Source organism: Girardinichthys multiradiatus, chromosome 8 (assembly GCF_021462225.1).
Source record: "Girardinichthys multiradiatus isolate DD_20200921_A chromosome 8, DD_fGirMul_XY1, whole genome shotgun sequence".
Lineage (NCBI taxonomy): Eukaryota > Metazoa > Chordata > Actinopteri > Cyprinodontiformes > Goodeidae > Girardinichthys > Girardinichthys multiradiatus.
In genome coordinates, this window is record NC_061801.1 from 31,553,901 (window position 1) to 31,573,831 (window position 19,931).

The 19,931-nt window shown below is 39.9% G+C and overlaps 1 protein-coding gene across 4 annotated transcripts in view; it reads left to right on the forward strand.

The window, feature by feature from the left end:
• plppr1 (phospholipid phosphatase related 1) overlaps nucleotides 1-19,931 on the forward strand; it is a 112,316-nt gene that overhangs the window by 83,018 nt on the left and 9,367 nt on the right. For all 4 annotated transcript variants that reach the window (XM_047372729.1, XM_047372730.1, XM_047372728.1 and 1 more), the window contains 3 exons: nucleotides 6,099-6,287; nucleotides 15,934-16,066; nucleotides 18,224-18,474. In XM_047372729.1, coding sequence (XP_047228685.1) covers nucleotides 6,099-6,287; nucleotides 15,934-16,066; nucleotides 18,224-18,474 — 573 coding nt within the window. The remainder of the gene's footprint in view (nucleotides 1-6,098; nucleotides 6,288-15,933; nucleotides 16,067-18,223; nucleotides 18,475-19,931) is intronic.

Sequence of the window (19,931 nt, forward strand, 5' to 3'; positions counted from 1 at the left end):
AAATGCTTTTTACAACTCTGATTTTCTTTCAAACACCCTATGGACACTGAAAATAGCTAACATTAACTTGTTTTCATTCAGTAACAGCATTCACACTGAAGAATGTCGTTATTAGTGTGACCTGTTAGTACTCATTGTGCATTCAAATTGGGAAAAAGACAAAGAGTTCTGGGTTTCCGATTAGCCAGTCATTAGTCAGGGTCAATCCAGCTAAAAAATATCAAATTCTTGCCATAAGAGGATTTTGGGTGCATTTCCTGTACTCAGTGGCTACCAAGCCTCTTGAATTTTTCTGCCCACTATTTTATATTTCTCTTTCGAGCAGCCACAGGTTTTTGCAAACTTGAGCAATAGATTTTAAGACTTTTGGCAGGTCTTTTGTAGTTTTTCTTTAAACTCAGTTCTTTAAAATCAGTTTCAGTTTAGTGCTAAATATATATATTTTTTCTTTTTGTTGAGACTTAAATTTATTTTATGAGTGTTTTTCATATATACTCAGGCTTTCTGTCCACGCCTTTTTAATATGCATTTCTCTTTAAGCTTGACACACTTATTTGATCCTGCAGGGTATTCCATGACATTTGGGTAAGCAAAGTAATTTGAATATTTTTTAGAAGTAAACTATAAATAACAAGCATTTTGCTAAGCTGGAGTTAATTTGCCAAGGTATTTAAAATCATGAAGTGCATCTTGTCTGATATGGATTGCATGTACAGCATCAGGGTGAAAAAACAATAGGATTTATCATATTAATTTGACATAATTTAATTTCCTTGTTGCTGTTAATTGTGGGCAACCTTGTAAAATGGATTATCAGTACAAAAACCACAGGAATGCACTTTTTCTAAACCAATTTCTGTGTGGTGTGCAATTGAATCTTTTGGCTTTTCAGAGAAAAGCTACCAGTGTGATCTAAAATATGTCTCCACTGCAGCTTGAGGAAGAAAATATGTTGTTCCAGAGCAAAGGTTTGAATAGAAACACACAAACATGCACTACACACAAACTCACACCTGGACACCACAACATGGCCATCTGTCACAAGATTAGATGCGCCAATATAACACTGTTAACCATCAGCACAGATTTTTTAGAACCCACAACATTCTCGACTATTTACCACAGATATTTTTGCTGCTTATTTTCTGAAGATGGCGCCGCAGATGGCCACCTGGTGCGCTTTGTTTTGCTTTTTGCTTTAAAATGGTCTTCTGTGATGGTACCCGGAGCTCTCTCACCAGAGAAGAACTCATGAACATCAGGGCTACTACACCAGAGGAGTTATTTCCCACTTTTCTGCCTACTGCTCTGGAATTTTTGGACATTCTGGTCAAAGGTGTGACCTTTGTTCACGCGGTGAAACGCAGGAAGAGAGGGAAACGGGCTGGGGTGCTGGTACGTCTTCGCCAGCGTGGACTACGAACACCGTTACCTGGAATATTTCTCTCTAACGTGCGCTCACTTCCCAATAAAATTGAGGAACTACAACTGCTGTTGGGGAAAAACAGGGACTTTTATTCATCTGCAGTTTTGTGCTTCACGGAGACGTGGCTGTGTGGATTAATACCGGACTGCGTTGCAGCTGGCAGGATTCCAGCTCTACAGAGCGGACAGAGACACGGAACTCTCCGGCAAAGCGAAAGGTGGAGGAATCTGTTTTTACCTCAACAGTGGTTGGTGCAACGACGTGACAGTGATTCAGCAGCACTGTTCTCCAGACCTGGAATCCTTCATCATAAACTGTAAGCCTTTCTATTCCCCCCGTGAGTTCGCTTCGTTCATCCTGGTCGGTGTTTACATCCCGCCGCAACCTAACGTGCAGGTCGCACAGCGCATGCTCGCCGACCAGATACTGAGTGTGGAGCGGACCAACCCGAACTCCTTAGTAATCGTCGTTGGCGACTTTAACAAAGGTAATCTCACCCACAAACTCCCCAAATATAGACAGTTTATAAAATGTCCGACCAGAGAGGACAACATTCTGGATCACTGTTACACCACCATCAGAGACGCTTATCACGCCGTTCCACGTGCTGCACTGGGCCAATCCGACCACATCATGGTCCACCTGATTCCTGCATACAGGAAGAAACTAAAGCTCTGCAAACCTGTTGTGAGGACGACAAGGAAGTGGAGCAGTGAGGCTGTGGAGAATCTCCAGGCGTGTTTAGGCTGTACAGACTGGGATGTGTTCAGGACTACTACCAACCGCCTGGACGAGTACACAGAGGCTGTGACTTCCTACATCAGCTTCTGTGAGGACAGCTGTGTACCATCATGCACCAAGGTGAGTTACAACAACGACAAACCCTGGTTCACAGCTAAACTCAGAAGGTTAAGACTGGATAAGGAAGAGGCCTTCAGGAGTGGGGACAAAGACATATACAGAGAGGCAAAGTACAAGTTTGGCAAGGCAGTGAAAGAGGCCAAACGACTGTACTCTGAGAAGCTCCAAAACCAGTTCTCAGCCAACGACTCTGCGTCTGTCTGGAAAGGGCTCAAGCAAATCACCAACTACAAGCCGAAAGCCCCCCACTCCATCAACGACCGACACCTCGCCAACGACCTGAACGAGTTCTACTGCCGCTTTGAAAGACAAAGGGACAGTCCTGCAACCATCCCCCACGACACCCCCCAACAGCTGCAGCCACAATCCACCACCCCCACCTCCCCAACCTCAAGAGGGGCCTTGGCACCTCCAACCCCCACCCTGAAGTCCCCCCCCACCAGCCCCCTACCCACGCCGGGGACGGCTCTTTCCATCCAGGAGAGGGACGTCAACAAACTCTTCCGGAGACAGAACCCCCGGAAAGCTGCTGGTCCGGATTCTGTCTCACCAGCCAGCCTGAAGCACTCCGCTGATCAGCTGTCTCCAGTCTTCACAGACATTTTTAACACCTCACTGGAGACATGTCATGTGCCAGCCTGCTTCAAGTCCTCCACCATCGTCTCTGTTCCCAAGAAGCCAAGGACCACAGGGCTTAATGACTTCAGACCCGTTGCCCTGACCTCTGTGGTGATGAAGTCCTTTGAGCGCCTTGTGCTCTCACACCTAAAAGACATCACCGACCCCCTCCTGGACCCCCTGCAGTTTGCCTACAGAGCCAACAGGTCTGTAGACGATGCAGTCAACCTAGCCCTTCACTTCATCCTCCGGCACCTGGACTCCACAGGAACCTATGCCAGGATCCTGTTTGTGGATTTCAGCTCTGCCTTCAACACCATCGTCCCAGTTCTGCTACAGGAGAAGCTCTCCCAGCTGAGTGTGCCCGACTCCACCTGCAGGTGGATCACTGACTTTCCTGTCTGACAGGAAGCAGTGTGTGAGGCTGGGGAAGCACGTCTCTGACTCCCTGACCATCAGCACCGGTTCCCCCCAAGGCTGTGTTCTCTCTCCTCTGCTCTTCTCCCTGTACACCAACAGCTGCACCTCCAGTCACCAGTCTGTCAAGCTTCTGAAGTTTGCGGACGACACCACCCTGATCGGACTCATCTCTGATGGTGACGAGTCCGCGTACAGATGGGAGGTGGACCATCTGTTGGACTGGTGCAGCCAGAACAACCTTGAGCTCAACGCTCTAAAGACAGTGGAGATGGTTGTGGACTTCAGGCAGAACCCAGCCCCACCTGCCCCCATCACCCTCTGTGACTCCACAATTGACACTGTGGAATCTTTCCGCTTCCTGGGAACCATCATCTCCCAGGATCTCAAGTGGGAGCCAAACATCAGCTCTCTCATCAAGAAAGCCCAGCAGAGGATGTTCTTCCTGCGGCAGCTGAAGAAATTCAACCTGCCAAAGACTATGATGGTGCACTTCTACACAGCCATCATTGAGTCCATCCTCACCTCCTCCATCACCATCTGGTACGCCGCTGCTACAGCCAAGGATAAGGGCAGGCTGCAGCGTGTCATTCGGTCTGCTGAGAAGGTGATTGGCTGCAGTCTACTGTCGCTCCAGGAACTGTACACCTCCAGGACCCTGAAGCGGGCAGGGAAGATTCTGGCTGATTCCTACCACCCCGGTCACAGACTCTTTGAGACTCTCCCCTCTGGCAGGAGGCTGCGGTCCATCCGGACCAAAACCTCACGCCACAAGAACAGTTTTTCCCATCTGCCACCAGCCTGGTTAACAAAGCCCGGAAACCACCTTGACATTCTCCCTTTCCCCCACACCCCCCCTTTTTTGCTGACAGGACACCTGTAACCTGTAACTCTATGCGTTACATTAACGTTCAGCATGGACTCCTGCTTTACTTGCACTGCCATACTTGCACAATGATCACCTGCACTGTTGTATTGCTCTTGCATCTTATACTGCTCTATATTTACTCTCACTCACTTAAAACTGTGCACATATATTTATATTATATTGTAGATATGTTTATACTGTTTAATTTGTATTGTATTGCACCGACTACGCCAAACAAATTCCTTGTATGTCCAAAAACATACTTGGCAATAAAGCTTTTCTGATTCTGATTCTGATTCTGATAACTTAAATACCTTTAAATCACAAAACAGATGACTTTATATGAAACTACATTTTCTTGTTAAGTGTTGACACCAGAGCCATGCATGTTGTTCTATGGCAACTCTCAGACTAACTCCCAAATTTAAACAAGCATCAACCTAAAGCACGTAATTATATCCAATTATATAGCATGCAGTTTGGTCCAAATTCAGAGTAGACCAGTTCTTTCCAATACAGTTCCTTCATATATTCAGATTCAGAAACAAGCAAATTCATCAAATCATTCAATGTAAATTGGTAAACAGTTATCCATCTTAGGAAGCCTTGCTGATGGCACTGAGTCGTTGACTTTGCAACACTCTGGAGCACGAATGTGGCAACAGTTGGGTTTTACGGCTCCTATTAAACAGGAAGAAACCCCCAGAAAAAGCAGGTAAATTTGAACTACATCTTCCATGACAAATAGAAGGCAAATGGGTTGTGAGTACCAGAACAAGTCGTAGTAAAAAACAAAACACAAGACTACTGAACCAGGAGGACTTTCTGTGGAGATACATATATATATATATATATATATATATATATATATATATGTATATGTTGCAGAAATTGTCATTGGAGCACTTATTTTCTGTAGTGATATAGTGACACCTCATGTTGGACACAGGTGCTGCACATTGCTTTCTTGATCCTGTATCCAGAATCACATAAACCCCTAATATTACCTCCCTGTAAATATATCAATGTGTAAATATATACATTTTTTTTGCAACAAGCATGAGAGATAAGAAGATAGTTGTATTTAAATGTTTGTAACAGATGGACAGTTTTTTTCTGTTTTTCTACAGTCCAGTGTGTCGATTGTACTAAAGTGGGATTACATTTAACACCAGCACCATATATCCTTCACTTCTTACTTAACTTATAGAGTGTTTTGGGCACCTTTATTGCATGAAATTGTCTCATCCGTCCTGTTTGACGTAAACCCAGCCGGCCTCTTTGATTGGCTACAGTGGCAACGCATCAGTGGGTGAAAGATACGACTGAAGCTGATTTTTAGAAACCTCACTGAAAGCCGTGTGGTGAATCTTGCCGGTCCATTATCCGTGATTAAGGATGCTGTATATAAACAATATATATTTATATAAATGAAGGATCCCTGCAGCTGAGTTTAGAAAAACACTTCAAAAGGAGGCCACAGACAAAGGATGATGTTAGTGAGATAAAAGGATGAGGGGGTGAGGGAAGGATGTGGTGATGTTTTTCCTCTTTGTGTGTGTGTGTGTGTGTGTGTGTGTGTGTGTGTGTAATGGGGTGGGGGTGGGGGGGTATACATCACAAGAGTTAGCATGTGACTGAAGGGAAAAAGAGAGCGAGAGGAAGAAAGACAATTTTAGAGGATTTATGTTTTTTATGTATCAAAATCTCTTTTATGACCTCTGAGAGAAGAGAACAGCAACATTCACGAATCAACTACAAATAACCCTGTTAAAGAAAATTGACTTTTAACCAAAAAACTGAATCAGACCAGCCTTCAGTTCCTGCGCATGTAAGAGCTAACAATTGTCTCCTTCATTTTTCTCCTGCTCTCTTCCTCCATATGGTCCTGACATGTTTTTCGTCCAGCTCGTAATCATGTCTGGCACAGTGCTGTTGGCCTACTACATGGAGTGCACGGACCTGTTCAGTGTGCACATGCAGGGCTTCTTCTGTAACGATGCCGAGCTGATGAAGCCGTACCCCGGCACGGAGGAGTCCAGTTTCGTCCCTCCCCTCATCCTCTACTGCGTGGTTGCTGCTACTCCTACTGTTATAGTGAGTAAAACAAACTTTTTTTTTGTTTTAATGTAGGGTTGAAAGCGGCTTCTGAGGATTGTCACATTTATGACTTTGTTATATTTTAGTGAACGCATTATATGCATATGGTGCCTTGTTTATATTTTATTTAAATTTGTTTCAGCACAGTTATATTTTTTGTATTTAATCAGATAACATTTTAGCTGGTTTTTAAAACTAGTTTTGCTTAAATTGGAAGCTTTATGTTGTTATTCACGTTGTAAAATTTGTATCAACTTTTAAGGTGATTTCACCCTAAATATTTGTGGCATCTCCTTTTAAACAGGCATTGCAATTTTTCTACTTTAATCTTTTGTCCTCATTAATTTTTATACTATGTCGCACTATTGCTTTTATGCCATGGGAAAGCCATAGCTGAGATTTAATGCAATTGTGACTCGAATAAGGCTGACTCAAACAACCCATTATTTGAGCATTAATTCCACGCTATGCTTTGCTATACAGATGCTTTATTCACTTCGGTATGCAGGATGCTTGAATTGATCATTTAAAAATTCATTCCTGGATTGTTAGTCATTCTTAAATATAAATAAAATAAATAAAATGAGATGGTGACGTCACAACAACACTAACATACCCCATCCTAGTGCAATTAAACACTGTGAATTCAACACACTTGTTCCCAATACCCATGCACTGTTCATATTAGAAGCATATAAGAAGTGATACGCAAACTTCAAAGACATGACAGGACTTGATGTTCCTCCAAGTCCTCTTCCTTTACCTATGTTATGACCCACATAAGCTGTGCTTAAAAGTCCAGCAAATATGGCAAGATAGAAAACAATGCAGTAGGAAGTACATCAAGAATTTTGTAGATTGGGGTCAGCAGAGCTTTGTTTATGTACCATGTCTTAAAGAATGCAATTTTAGATAATATCTTTCAAGCATAATTAGGTTACACATACCAATATTAATATTGGTATTGATGTCGAATATTGTATCATTAAAACTGCACTTTAACCAATATAAATCTGTCTGTATCTTTCTAAAATTGTGAAACCATTCATCATACAATATGGAGAAATGAAATTTCTGGCCAATTAATGTCCTCTGAGTTTTGGGCCTAGTCTTTATTTTGAACCCAGTACTTGCTGGTTTTTGCAGCAACGAAGTGTGAAGCATGACTCTAACCAACACTCCCACTGCTCCTCTTTGCTGAGTTGCTTTCAGTTGTTGCACCATTTCTCTTATTTTGGGTCATGTGGGAGTTCTAAATCTTAGCTTACACAGATCCCATGTGGCATTCCTCAAGGTTCCATTTTCAGGCCACTTTCATTCAATACAGGTCCTTCTCAAAATATTAGCATATTGTGATAAAGTTCATTATTTTCCATAATGTCATGATGAAAATTTAACATTCATATATTTTAGATTCATTGCACACTAACTGAAATATTTCAGGTCTTTTATTGTCTTAATACGGATGATTTTGGCATACAGCTCATGAAAACCCAAAAATCCTATCTCACAAAATTAGCATATTTCATCCGACCAATAAAAGAAAAGTGTTTTTAATACAAAAAACGTCAACCTTCAAATAATCATATACAGTTATGCACTCAATACTTGGTCGGGAATCCTTTGGTAGAAATTACTGCTTCAATGCAGCGTGGCATGGAGACAATCAGCCTGTGGCACTGCTGAGGTCTTATAGAGGCCCAGGATGCTTCGATAGTGGCCTTTAGCTCATCCAGAGTGTTGGGTCTTGAGTCTCTCAAAGTTCTCTTCACAATATCCCACAGATTCTCTATGGGGTTCAGGTCAGGAGAGTTGGCAGGCCAATTAAGCACAGTGATACCATGGTCAGTAAACCATTTACCAGTGGTTTTGGCACTGTGAGCAGGTGCCAGGTCGTGCTGAAAAATGAAATCTTCATCTCCATAAAGCTTTTCAGCAGATGGAAGCATGAAGTGCTCCACAATTTCCAGATAGCTAGCTGCATTGACCCTGCCCTTGATAAAACACAGTGGACCAACACCAGCAGCTGACACGGCACCCCAGACCATCACTGACTGTGGGTACTTGACACTGGACTTCTGGCATTTTGGCATTTCCTTCTCCCCAGTCTTCCTCCAGACTCTGGCACCTTGATTTCCGAATGACATGCAGAATTTGCTTTCATCCGAAAAAAGTACTTTGGACCACTGAGCAACAGTCCAGTGCTGCTTCTCTGAAGCCCAGGTCAGGCGCTTCTGCCGCTGTTTCTGGTTCAAAAGTGGCTTGACCTGGGGAATGCAGCACCTGTAGCCCATTTCCTGCACACGCCTGTGCACCGTGGCTCTGGATGTTTCTACTCCAAACTCAGTCCACTGCTTCCGCAGGTCCCCCAAGGTCTGGAATCGGCCCTTCTCCACAATCTTCCTCAGGGTCTGGTCACCTCTTCTCGTTGTGCAGCGTTTTCTGCCACACTTTTTCCTTCCCACAGACTTCCCACTGAGGTGCCTTGATACAGCACTCTGGGAACAGCCTATTCATTCAGAAATTTCTTTCTGTGTCTTACCCTCTTGCTTGAGGGTGTCAATAGTGGCCTTCTGGACAGCAGTCAGGTCGGCAGTCTTACCCATGATTGGGGTTTTGAGTGATGAACCAGGCTGGGAGTTTTAAAGGCCTCAGGAATCTTTTGCAGGTGTTTAGAGTTAACTCGTTGATTCAGATGATTAGGTTCATAGCTCGTTTAGAGACCCTTTTAATGATATGCTAATTTTGTGAGATAGGAATTTTGGGTTTTCATGAGCTGTATGCCAAAATCATCCGTATTAAGACAATAAAAGACCTGAAATTTTTCAGTTAGTGTGCAATAAATCTAAAATATATGAATGTTAAATTTTCATCATGACATTATGGAAAATAATGAACTTTTTCACAATATGCTAATATTTTGAGAAGGACCTGTATCTGTCTGGTTCCTCTATCTCAGATTATGGAGTGCACTTAATACCAAATGCTTGTTGAAGAGACACAACTTTTAATTTATGTTCCACCACTTGACCACAGTTCCTTACAGCCGCTGAATCAATGTGTCTATATTGTAAACTCATAAACGGTTCAGACTTTCCTCCAACTAAAACTAGAAGAAAAGAGTTTTTTGGTTTCCATAAATAAAGACAGAGGTCAGCCCTCAACTTGACTCAGTGAGGCTAAAGTCACATGGCACACAACATACCAACATGTCTTTATGGACTCAGAACTAACTTTTACCATTCAAATTAAGTCTAAAAATGTTATGTATTTATTTTAAATAGCATTTTATTATATTTTAAAGAGATTTATTGTCTGTAATGCGGTTTATTTTACTGCTGTTCATCTGTTTTATGAAGCACTTTGAATTTATGAAGCACTTGAATGTACATGAGGCGTGTTTACAAATAAACTTGCCTTGAAACATTCAGCTATAGAGACTCCATTTCAATTTCCAGCAGAAATACAGCCATCTGTATCAGTATGCTTAGCTCCTTTCTGTCATTTGCATCGATGCTGCTTCCTCAACTGATGGCTGCAAAGAAAATTATGTGATATCTTGCAGCAGATGCCTTTGAGGCAAATCTTCTTCAAGCAGGATAAACTCTTCTGTTTGTTTTTGTAAAAATCCTCAGTCTTTCACTGAGTATTTTATGCTGGACAGCATTGGAGAAACACTTTACTTGTCTACAATGGTCCCCATATTTTGTTTTACTAACCCTCTTGTTAATCTTGACAGGTTTCATTTGTTTATGTTGATGAACCATGACAGAAAGTGACTCTACAGAGTCAGTAATGCAGCTAATTATGCTTATCCTACTTCAGAATATTAATGGTTAATATAAAATAAAAATGTAACAAAAATATGCTGAATGTTAAGCATGAGACACAACAGGACAGTTGATTAAATGCCTCCTGTAAAGTTGCATCACTTAGCCACCAGGTGGCAGTATTGTTCTATTATATTGACGTTTTAAATCAAACATCATGACTGGATTTCAGCCCATTATTAGAAAAAACAAACAAACCATAATATATGGTTTTCCTTGTTTGTATGACTTTTTTATTAACAGTTTCTCCAATTTTAAACTGATACACACTTGAAGTAATGTTAATGAGTCAATGGAAAATATACCTATGAACGAGCATTTAACAGGTCACGATATTAATCATGCCATGAATTTAAAAAGCTCTTGCAAGTTGAGGGTTTTTTGTTTATCTAAAATGAGTTTTTATTTTAGTTCTTTAACTTTGGTTTTAGGATTATCAATCATTTCAAAAATGCATGTTAAAGATTATAAGAAGATAAGGATTGAGTGTGAAACAGACTGCACTGTTTATTCTTATTCCATTTGTTACAGCTCTGATACAACCATGCACATAATAAAAATTGGTGCAGATCAAAAAAATAGTGAAGACTGAATGAGGTAACTCCTTGGGTCGGCTTTGCAATGTAACAGAAATAGGAGAATTATATTTGGCTGGCAATAGTTTGCTTTGGTGGTGGTATGTGAACCGTAGCCACTTCGATTTCTGTGGAGAAAATAATTGTTTTCTGTGTCACTGATATGTGGAGCTTCTTCAGCAACCTTGGGCTTACTTCAGAGACTGTCAGTTTAGGATTTGGTTTATTTAAAAATACTTTTTGTGCTTAATACGTTTATGTTAAAGTGTAAAGACTAACATACAAGTGATTATTTTTAATTCTTTTTCTTGATATATTGAAATATTTGCGAGTGACCTTTCATGTTAACTGCTTAAATTTCAGTGTAAATATAAAATATGCAGAGTTCCTACAAAGTCTGGGAAAGTATAAGATTTTATTGAAGGATTTTCCAGGTCTGGTTAAGTATTGAAAATAAAATAAAGTTGGAAAAGCATTTGTATTTCCAGACTTTATTCCCTATCCCACTGTCTGATGATCCATCCATGCCTTCATCCATCCATCAGTTTGCCCGTCACCCATCCGTCATTGTTTTTTCCATCATCCGTCCGTCCAACCATCCATTTGTTCATCCTCCCTTTTGTCAATTACCATTTAATTTATCGTTTTTCCGTCCGTCCGTCTGTCCATCCATCCATCCATCCATCCATCCATCCGTCCGTCCGTCCATCGGTCCATCAGCCATTCATCCATCGATCCATCTGTTTACCATTATCCGTACAGTATCCATACAGCAGTTTTTATCGCTTTCAAAGTAAATTCCTGGCCACTGTAAAAGAAATATCTGCTATAAATTGACAGAGTATAGTACAGTTTTGACATACAAAATGTAAAGAATGTTATATTTTTACAAACATGAATTTGGGACACCTGGTACCAGCTTTTTAAAAAATTGTGTTTTGATTTTACATTTTCTGAAACCCAATATTCAATAGATCTTATGGTTTAAAGCCTGCTTAGGAAATATTAACACAATGGTGCTTTAAGCTCTACTTTGTTCATTTTCTTATCTCAGATTTTCACCTCCTTTCCAGCAGACTTATTCCTGACCGATTAATATTGCAGTATTAATAATGATTGTAATTGTTGAAGCAGTCTGATTCCTAGACACACACCACCTGTTCATTTTCAATAAGCCATTAGAGTCCTGCTGCTTCTTTGTGTGTCGAGCGTTTGTGATTGTTTATTCTCATTATCTGTGTGATGCAATATGGCTGTTGTGAGTGTACTTAACAAATGCGCCACTGGAATCCTTGTCCCGCGAATAAAACACATCACGTTGTTTGTGTTTTCTGCCTAAAGCGATTTAAATAAAAAGCATTCATCTTTAAATCAGAATCCTTTCTTCATATTACCACTCGCTGTGTCAGTTTTTTATTTTTAAATGTTTGGCATCCTTCCCTGTCATTTGCATGACAACAGTCAGTCATGTGTGCACACCCTAAACCTTTTAAAAGTATGCACTCTGTGTTATGATGGTGTATAGGTTAAACTTGAGGCTGAACATTTAAATCTATGTTCCCACTTGCCTGACAAAACACAAAAGCAGCCAATATAAATGAACAACGACAGGGCTGAGATGTTGGCCAATTAGCACAGAAACAGTAATTCCAGCAGAATGTTCCACATGGCTGGACTATCGAGGATCTGTGGAGGTTAGATGGGTCAAATTCAAGCGAGTCTAAAAACTTGTTCACTCGTGAAGAAGTGTCGGAAAGTCAGTCTAGTTCCCCTCAGTGAACGTGAATCAGTTGGCTTGCCACATATTGTTGACATGTTTGTTCCCCCTTGGACAATGTGCCAAGATGTAAACATATGTTTACATACCACCTTATTTCCAAATATTCTACTACTCTTTGCAGTGCAGCGTGGGGAAAAAACAGGTGCTGCAACACTAAAGTAAAGTGGCATTCCCCCAACTTTCTGAAATAATTTGGACATAACATCTAGCTACCTTATTTTCTCTCTGAGCTAAATGTGTGCAAAAGGTTGGCACGTATTTTTGATCCTTAAACTACATACAAAGCAAGTTCTGCTTCTGAAAAGGCTTATTCGAAGCGTGGACACAATTTGCACACATTAAAATTATGCATTATAGGTACATTTCTGGGGAAAGCCTTCCTATGTTTTTCTGTGTATTTAAGTAAAACACTGCCAGAACAAGTTGCTTTAGATTGTAAAACACCAGGCCTGTTTGTTTCTGCAGCTGCTGTGTTTGTGGTTAACAAATGACAACTGCTACAGTTGAGCCCTAAGTTATTAAAATTCCCAGCACGTTTAGGTTTGAAGTTATCATTTAATTTTACGAGCATGTTTCTTGACTGGATATAATATTTATGTTTTAGAGTGGCCCAACCAGAGTCCTTGAATCAGAAAGATGATGGCAAGGATACCCTCCAACCTCAAAAACTTGGAGCTCAACAACCAAGAAAAATAATCAAAATGCCAGTGGAAACATGCAAAAAGTTGGTCAGCAATTATAAGAAGGGTTTGGTTGCTGAAATGCTAATCTTATGATTATCTTATGACCAAAAATTACATTTTATATTATTTTGGACGATTATTCATTAATGTTAGAAGTATCATCTTAAAAGAATGGACCCGCTACATATCAGAATTTTTCCAATTTTGGGTCTGTTACTCAGAAAGACCCTCACTGAAAGGTTTAGAAGTTCTTTCTAATATCTCTTGTTTAACCTTTTCGTTTTCTGCTCAAACATCATTGTGTCTGTTGAACTCCGAGTTGTTCTTCAGTGTCTGAAACGATTTGTGCCGATGGTCGTTTTCAGTCAGCTTCCATGACATTTCTATAAAGCAAAGGGGTGTTAACATTTGATGTAACAATGCAGTCATGCAGTAGTACCTAACCTTTACAGTAGGGAATCAGACTCCAATGATACAGATACTTTTAGGCAAGATGTAGCTGTTTGGAAATGTTAATGTCACCAGCTGGAAATAACTTACCCGTGTGCCAAATTTCAAGAACTTAAAAGCCAAGGAGGGGATTCCAATAAAGCTTTGTCAGTGGTTTTTGATTTTTCACTGAACCAATGCAGAATCAATACATGATGTGAATTGTTTGGTTTTTTTTTTTGTGTCCTGATGCATTATGACTGTTTTATGTAGGTTTGGCAGTGCTTTATGTACAGTTTCTGGCAGGTGTATTTCTATCGCTTTAACATTTCCACATTTTGTCATTTTACATCCACAAACTTCACTGGATTGTATTAGAATTTTATGTGAAGCACCAACACAAAATAGGGCATAATTGTGCAGTGGGAGAAAAATGAAACAGAAACTTTTCCCCTTTTACTTTGATACCCCTAGATAAAATCCAGTTCATGATATTGCCTCCAAACATCCCACCGTAAATAGATTTTACCTGTCTGATTTGATTTCAGTAAAAATCCAGCTGTTTTTTGAAGCCCTCAGGGGTTCGAGAACATTAGACAGCAAACAAAGAAGATATGAAGATCAAGGATCGTAGCAGACAGGTCAGTAATAAGGTTGTGGAGACGTGTAAGGCGAGGTTAGGTTATAAAACAATATCTTCAGCTTTCCAAGTTTCACAGAACAGTGTTCAGTCCATCATACAAAAACTGAAAGAGCATGGAACAACTGCAAACCCAGTGAACAAATACGTATTCTCTGTGCCTGCCCTCACACTCCCTGCTCCATGTCAGCTGACATGCTTCTCTTCCTGATCCTTCTCAGCTGCACATCTTCCTATGTGTTGAGCACTCAGACGGAAGCAGACGGATAACTCCATTATTTAAAAATAAAACAGTTATTGTCTGATTGTCTGAACATCAGAAATTACAAACCATGTTTATTTTTGTGTCTGCACCTATACTCAATGATCCACTGATTGGTACTGATCCATGGCCCAGTGGTTAGGGACCGTTGATGTTGGGCAAACCCCAGATATGTGGAAGAAGGTGCTGTAGTCAGATGAAACCATTTTTGTTTTTTGCCAGTGAACATCACACTGTCACGAACTTGAAATGTAGTGTTGGCAGCATCATGCTGTGGGGATGTTTTTCCTCAAAAAGGACAGGCAAGGTCAATGAGTTGAAAAATGGATGGAGCTAAACACAGGGTAGTCCTAAAAAAAACAAACATTTGGAGCTGCAACAAACTTAAAACTAAGGTGATGGTCCACATTTTTCAAGGAGATTAGCAACAAACATACAGCAGGAGCTACAATAGAATGTTTATTTCAAAGTGTTTTAATGCATTAGAATGGCCCTGTGAAAGTCAAGACCTACATTTGATGGATAAAATGTGGTAAGACTTGAAACCTGCTGCTCATAGATGCTGTCTGTTTAGTACAAATGAGCTTAAGCTGTTTTCCAAAAAAGCAATGGGCAAAATGTTCTTTTTCTCAGGATATAACCCAAAACAGTCGCAGCTGTAATTGCAGCTAAAGGTGGTTCTACAAAGCATTGACTCTGGGGAAGCTGAATACAAATGCAGCCCATATGTTTAGATTTTTATTTATAAAAAATATTTGTAAACTATATTTTCTTTCCACAACTTCCTATCCCGATCCACAGCTTTTTGTCGACCTGTTTAATAACATCCCAATAAAATCCATTGAAGTTTGTTGTTGCATTTCATCAAAATGCGAAACGTTCATTGGCATGAATACTTTTTCAAGGCACTATAAATCTTCAGGTTTTTTTTTAACCAGCATCCACATATCATTCCTTCCATGCAGATGGGAAACACTTTCACAAGAAATACAGAGAAAAACACAGCTGTCCTAAGGCACCAAACAAACTCTTTTAGAAAACAAACACAAGCGCACATAAAATACCAAGGCAGTAATTCTGTGCTAATATACAATAACTGCATCCACATCCTCCTTTTAAAACAAACATATAGTCTGTTGCAGCGTGCACCACCCAAGGCATCAGGCAATGAGTTCCATTTTGTGTGTCCAGCAGCGGTTTTTCCATTAGACCTGATGTAATGTCCACTCCATAATGGACCTGAAGAAAGGCTGCATTAGAACACACTCGTTTATGAACACAGGCCAAACTGGGACAAAATGTCCCCATGATATTTCATAGAATGCCATGTGTTGTGTTGTTTGTTTGTCCTTGTTTGCATCCCTTTCTCTTTGCTCTGTTTGTATCTTGACCTCTGAATCTCTCTGTTTCATTCCTTTTGGCTTTTTTCTGTGAACACATAAAGATCTTCATTGGGGAGGTGTCCATGTACGTGATGAAATCAACAAGAGAAGCTCTCCTGGCCCAGGAGAAAACGATAGTGACAGGAGACTGTTGTTACCTCAATCCACTTATTCGCCGCATCATACGCTTTATAGGTAAGAGCATCATCATGTCATATTGTCTGAGGCCATTCATGCTAAGGGCAGTGGTCAGCATCTGCACATGTGCTTGTTCTGAAATGTTTACTTACACAAATAAATGTATGTTTTATTATTAAAAAATCTAATTGTATAGTTCAGTTTGGAAGAGAAAGAGAGTAGATGTCAGTTAAGAGAATTTTGTATAGTTTGTTGGAAAACAGGGTTCTTAATGCAGAGATGTTGGCCTACTGAAAAGCATGTCCATGAACTGAACATGATGTGTTTACAATATTTGGTTTGCGTTCCATTTGCATGAATCAGGTGGATCAGTATGGCGTAGAATAGAGGTGAACAGTCTGTGCCACTGATATGGTGTTAAGGAGGCCCAGGTTGCTTTAATGGCGGTCTTTAACCCGACTGCATTGTTGGGTTTGATTTCCACTCCTTGTTAATCTCCCACAAGCTTTTTAATGGGCTTAAATAAAGCTTTGCAATCCCCTCAAGTCTAATTACTAAAATAAATTACTTTTCCATTACAATTTTTATGAATTTAGATGCACCTATACATACCTGCAGATAGGTAGATACTAGTTAAAGTGTTGTCAGTATTCAAAAGTCAATTATATGAAGTACTTGCTATTTCAATCTAAATAGTTGCAGCTAAATATGTAGTCCGGTATTTAGCTTTGAACTGCTTTTTGCAACTACAGTGTATTTGGTAGTTTAGTTGTTCCAAAAATACATTTAGCTCCACTGTTCCTTTGTTTATATTTTACTTAATATTCAGCTCAAAGATTTTGCAAAACTGGAGAACTGATAGACTGTTCCTAAAGAGAAGGTCTACTGGTGTTTACTGGTATTTTCCAAACCATATTTTATGCCCTTTAAATAACACCCTCAATTGGTTAACCAGTTTTGAAATACTCTCTAGACAAGTCACTTAAATTATACTTCCATCTTTTATTGAGTAATTTCTCCTATTTTAAGGATCATTGAGGCTTTTCGCTTTCCATTCTCTTCCCATCTCATCTGCTCCCATCTTGCGCTAATCCCCCTTCTCTATTTCCCCCGATGCCCTTCACAAAGTCCCTGTTCCCCTCGCAGACACCCCTTCACACACTCACACTACACATGTGCTGAGCAACCACCCTGCACCCAAAGCCTGGATGACAATACAAAGGACAGTAATTTCATGGCTAAGCAGGCTAGATAATCAGCAGCCATATTTCACAGCACAGGGAAGGCAGACACAGACACTGGTCAGGGTTGGTAGACTGAAAGTGTCAGTGCAATCATTTATATTAAATGCTGATTTTTTTTTCCGTTTGTCTCTGTTTTCTTCTCTGCTCCATGCCCACATTTCCTTCCTGCTCATAAAAGCTTTAATTTGTTGTTGCAAAAATATTTCTCCTCTCTTTTTTGTGAGCATTCATAAAGGCTGAAAGTTAGATTAAAATAAATGCACCTTCTCTGTTTGATCAGCTCCATATTGCACCTGTTAACACCTGACCAGGGGAATGAGTACAATTTGCATTTAGTGGTCTGTTTCAGTGTTTCTTCATTCAGAAAATACTGTATTCAGTGGACCGATTACCTACATAATCCACATTCTCAGTGAAAAAACCTCTCTGTTGATGCGTAGTCGCACCAATTTTAAGAGAAGTGAGCCTGTGCATACATTCTTAGTTGAGCTAATCTCTGTGCATTCTTAGGCGCTCTTGCCAAATAGTGTAATTGAGCAGTGCGTGTGTCACTATTGTTACAGACGGTTCCCAAACAGTCTGGAAAAGCACAGAATTGAATTTAATGTTTCCCAAGTCTGAATACATGTAGAAAATAAACTGTTAAAACCATGTGGAAATCTAATTTTTTCAGACTTTATTACATATTCCATTCTCTAAAAGTTGTATATTTCCGTCCGTCTGTCCGTCCATCCATCCATCCATCCATCCATTTTTACTTTAAAATGACTAGAAAAGTTTAAGAATGTAAATTTAAGCATGGAAAACTGCAGAATGTGAAAAAGTTTGATGTTGACCATGCTATTTTCAAGAACATTTGCAGTTTGGAGCTCATCATTATTAATTAATGTTTGCATCGGTTTTGCAAAGTGTGTTGTTTGTATGACTGTTTTATTACAGTGAGTTTTCACATGCTGTTCCTATCTCCCAGGTGTGTTTGCATTTGGCCTGTTTGCCACAGACATCTTCGTCAATGCAGGCCAGGTAGTGACTGGAGGCCTCTCGCCTTACTTCCTGTCTGTCTGCAAGCCCAATTACACTGGAACAGAGTGCCGGTTCAATCACCAGTTTATCGTCAACGGAAACATTTGCACTGGAAATCCCATTGTTGTAGAGAATGCTCGCCGGTCCTTCCCATCAAAGGATGCTTCACTAAGTGTTTACTCTGCTGTGTACCTGACGGTGAGTAGAATGTGCTTGACCTCTAGGTTTACTCTGTGGGATCCTTTGAGTAAGCAGCAGCTCAGCATTATCTTATGTTTATTTAACCTGTATTTATTCATAATAACTTTTGTTAAAAACTTGTACCTTTTCTGCTACAAGTGGCTTTAATTCATGTGCATTAAATAGGTTCACAGAGTTAGAAGGAGTTTTCCCTCCATCATTTTATTAGTAGTTCAAGATATATTTTTGATGCTTTAAATCGAAGCCGCCTAATAAATATTTTACCATAACAAACAGTACACTGGCACAGCTCATTAAAAACCAGTAAGCTTATGGAATTAGTTTACGTCTTATTGAATGCGATTAAAGACATTTGTGCTTTATTAGGTTTATACACATTATAGCATGAATTAGTTTAAAGCAATTCTCAATTAAGAGCTACATTTGTAAGTCACAATTGCTCTTTTACAGAGGAATTAACAAAAAACACTTAGTAGTTGGTTTCATCTTCAGAAATAGTAAATCAGGTCTCTGGTTACAAAATCAGATTAAAACTCAATGTGTTCATTCATGGTATGTAATAGTTCACATATTCTTACTGAGAGATGTTTTATGATAAGAAAAATAAAACATCACACAAGCACTCATTACATTTTTTGCCACAATAGGAAATAAGCAACTTATGCTGGAATCTCAAGGACTCCACATTAAATTAATGCAAGCATGTATTGTAATAAGGATAGGCACGAGGGGGAACATACATCGGCTTGTTTTTATTCAACAATTTGCAGGGTTTGGATTCTCATAATATGGTAGCAGTGCAATAGCAGGGGCAGATGCTATTATATATCCTGTGGATATATAATAGCATGTTTGTGACTAAATGTTTCTGTCTTTATTCTGTGTTCTTGGTATAAGGTGTTCTGCTCACTTGCATAATTTTGTTCGCAGCTTCCCACGCATACTTTGCTCTACCTGATTTTAACGATCAGCAATAAAAATGCCACCTGGCAGTGCCAGATAAAATTAATGCTACTGCTATGCAACAAAAGCCTTCTAGCACAGTTTTCTCTTCGTTTGACGAATGGCCTATTGGGTACTGTTTTGGTCAACTGGCTCAAAACATTTGATATCTTGTTTTATTTAGCAAAGATTGGTTGACTTATGTGTACCATTATACTCTTAGTTAATTCACTGTTGAGAAGGAGACATTTTGTTCGGATATAGAATATGCTTAACTGAGGTGTACTGGTTCCTTCTTTTTTAGGCTCATCTTGTAATTTTTTTCTTAAAAGCTCTATGTTTTGAAACAGTTTACGTTATATGATGCAAGGTTTTCACATCTTTCTTAAACAGCTTTGTTTTGCCATGGGGTTTTGTCTGTTCTGAATTGGTAAAAGATTTGTCTGCCTTGCAGTGGGAACGTCTTCCTTACTTTGTAGATCTGTCTCAGCAGAGGAGAAATGGGCGGCAAA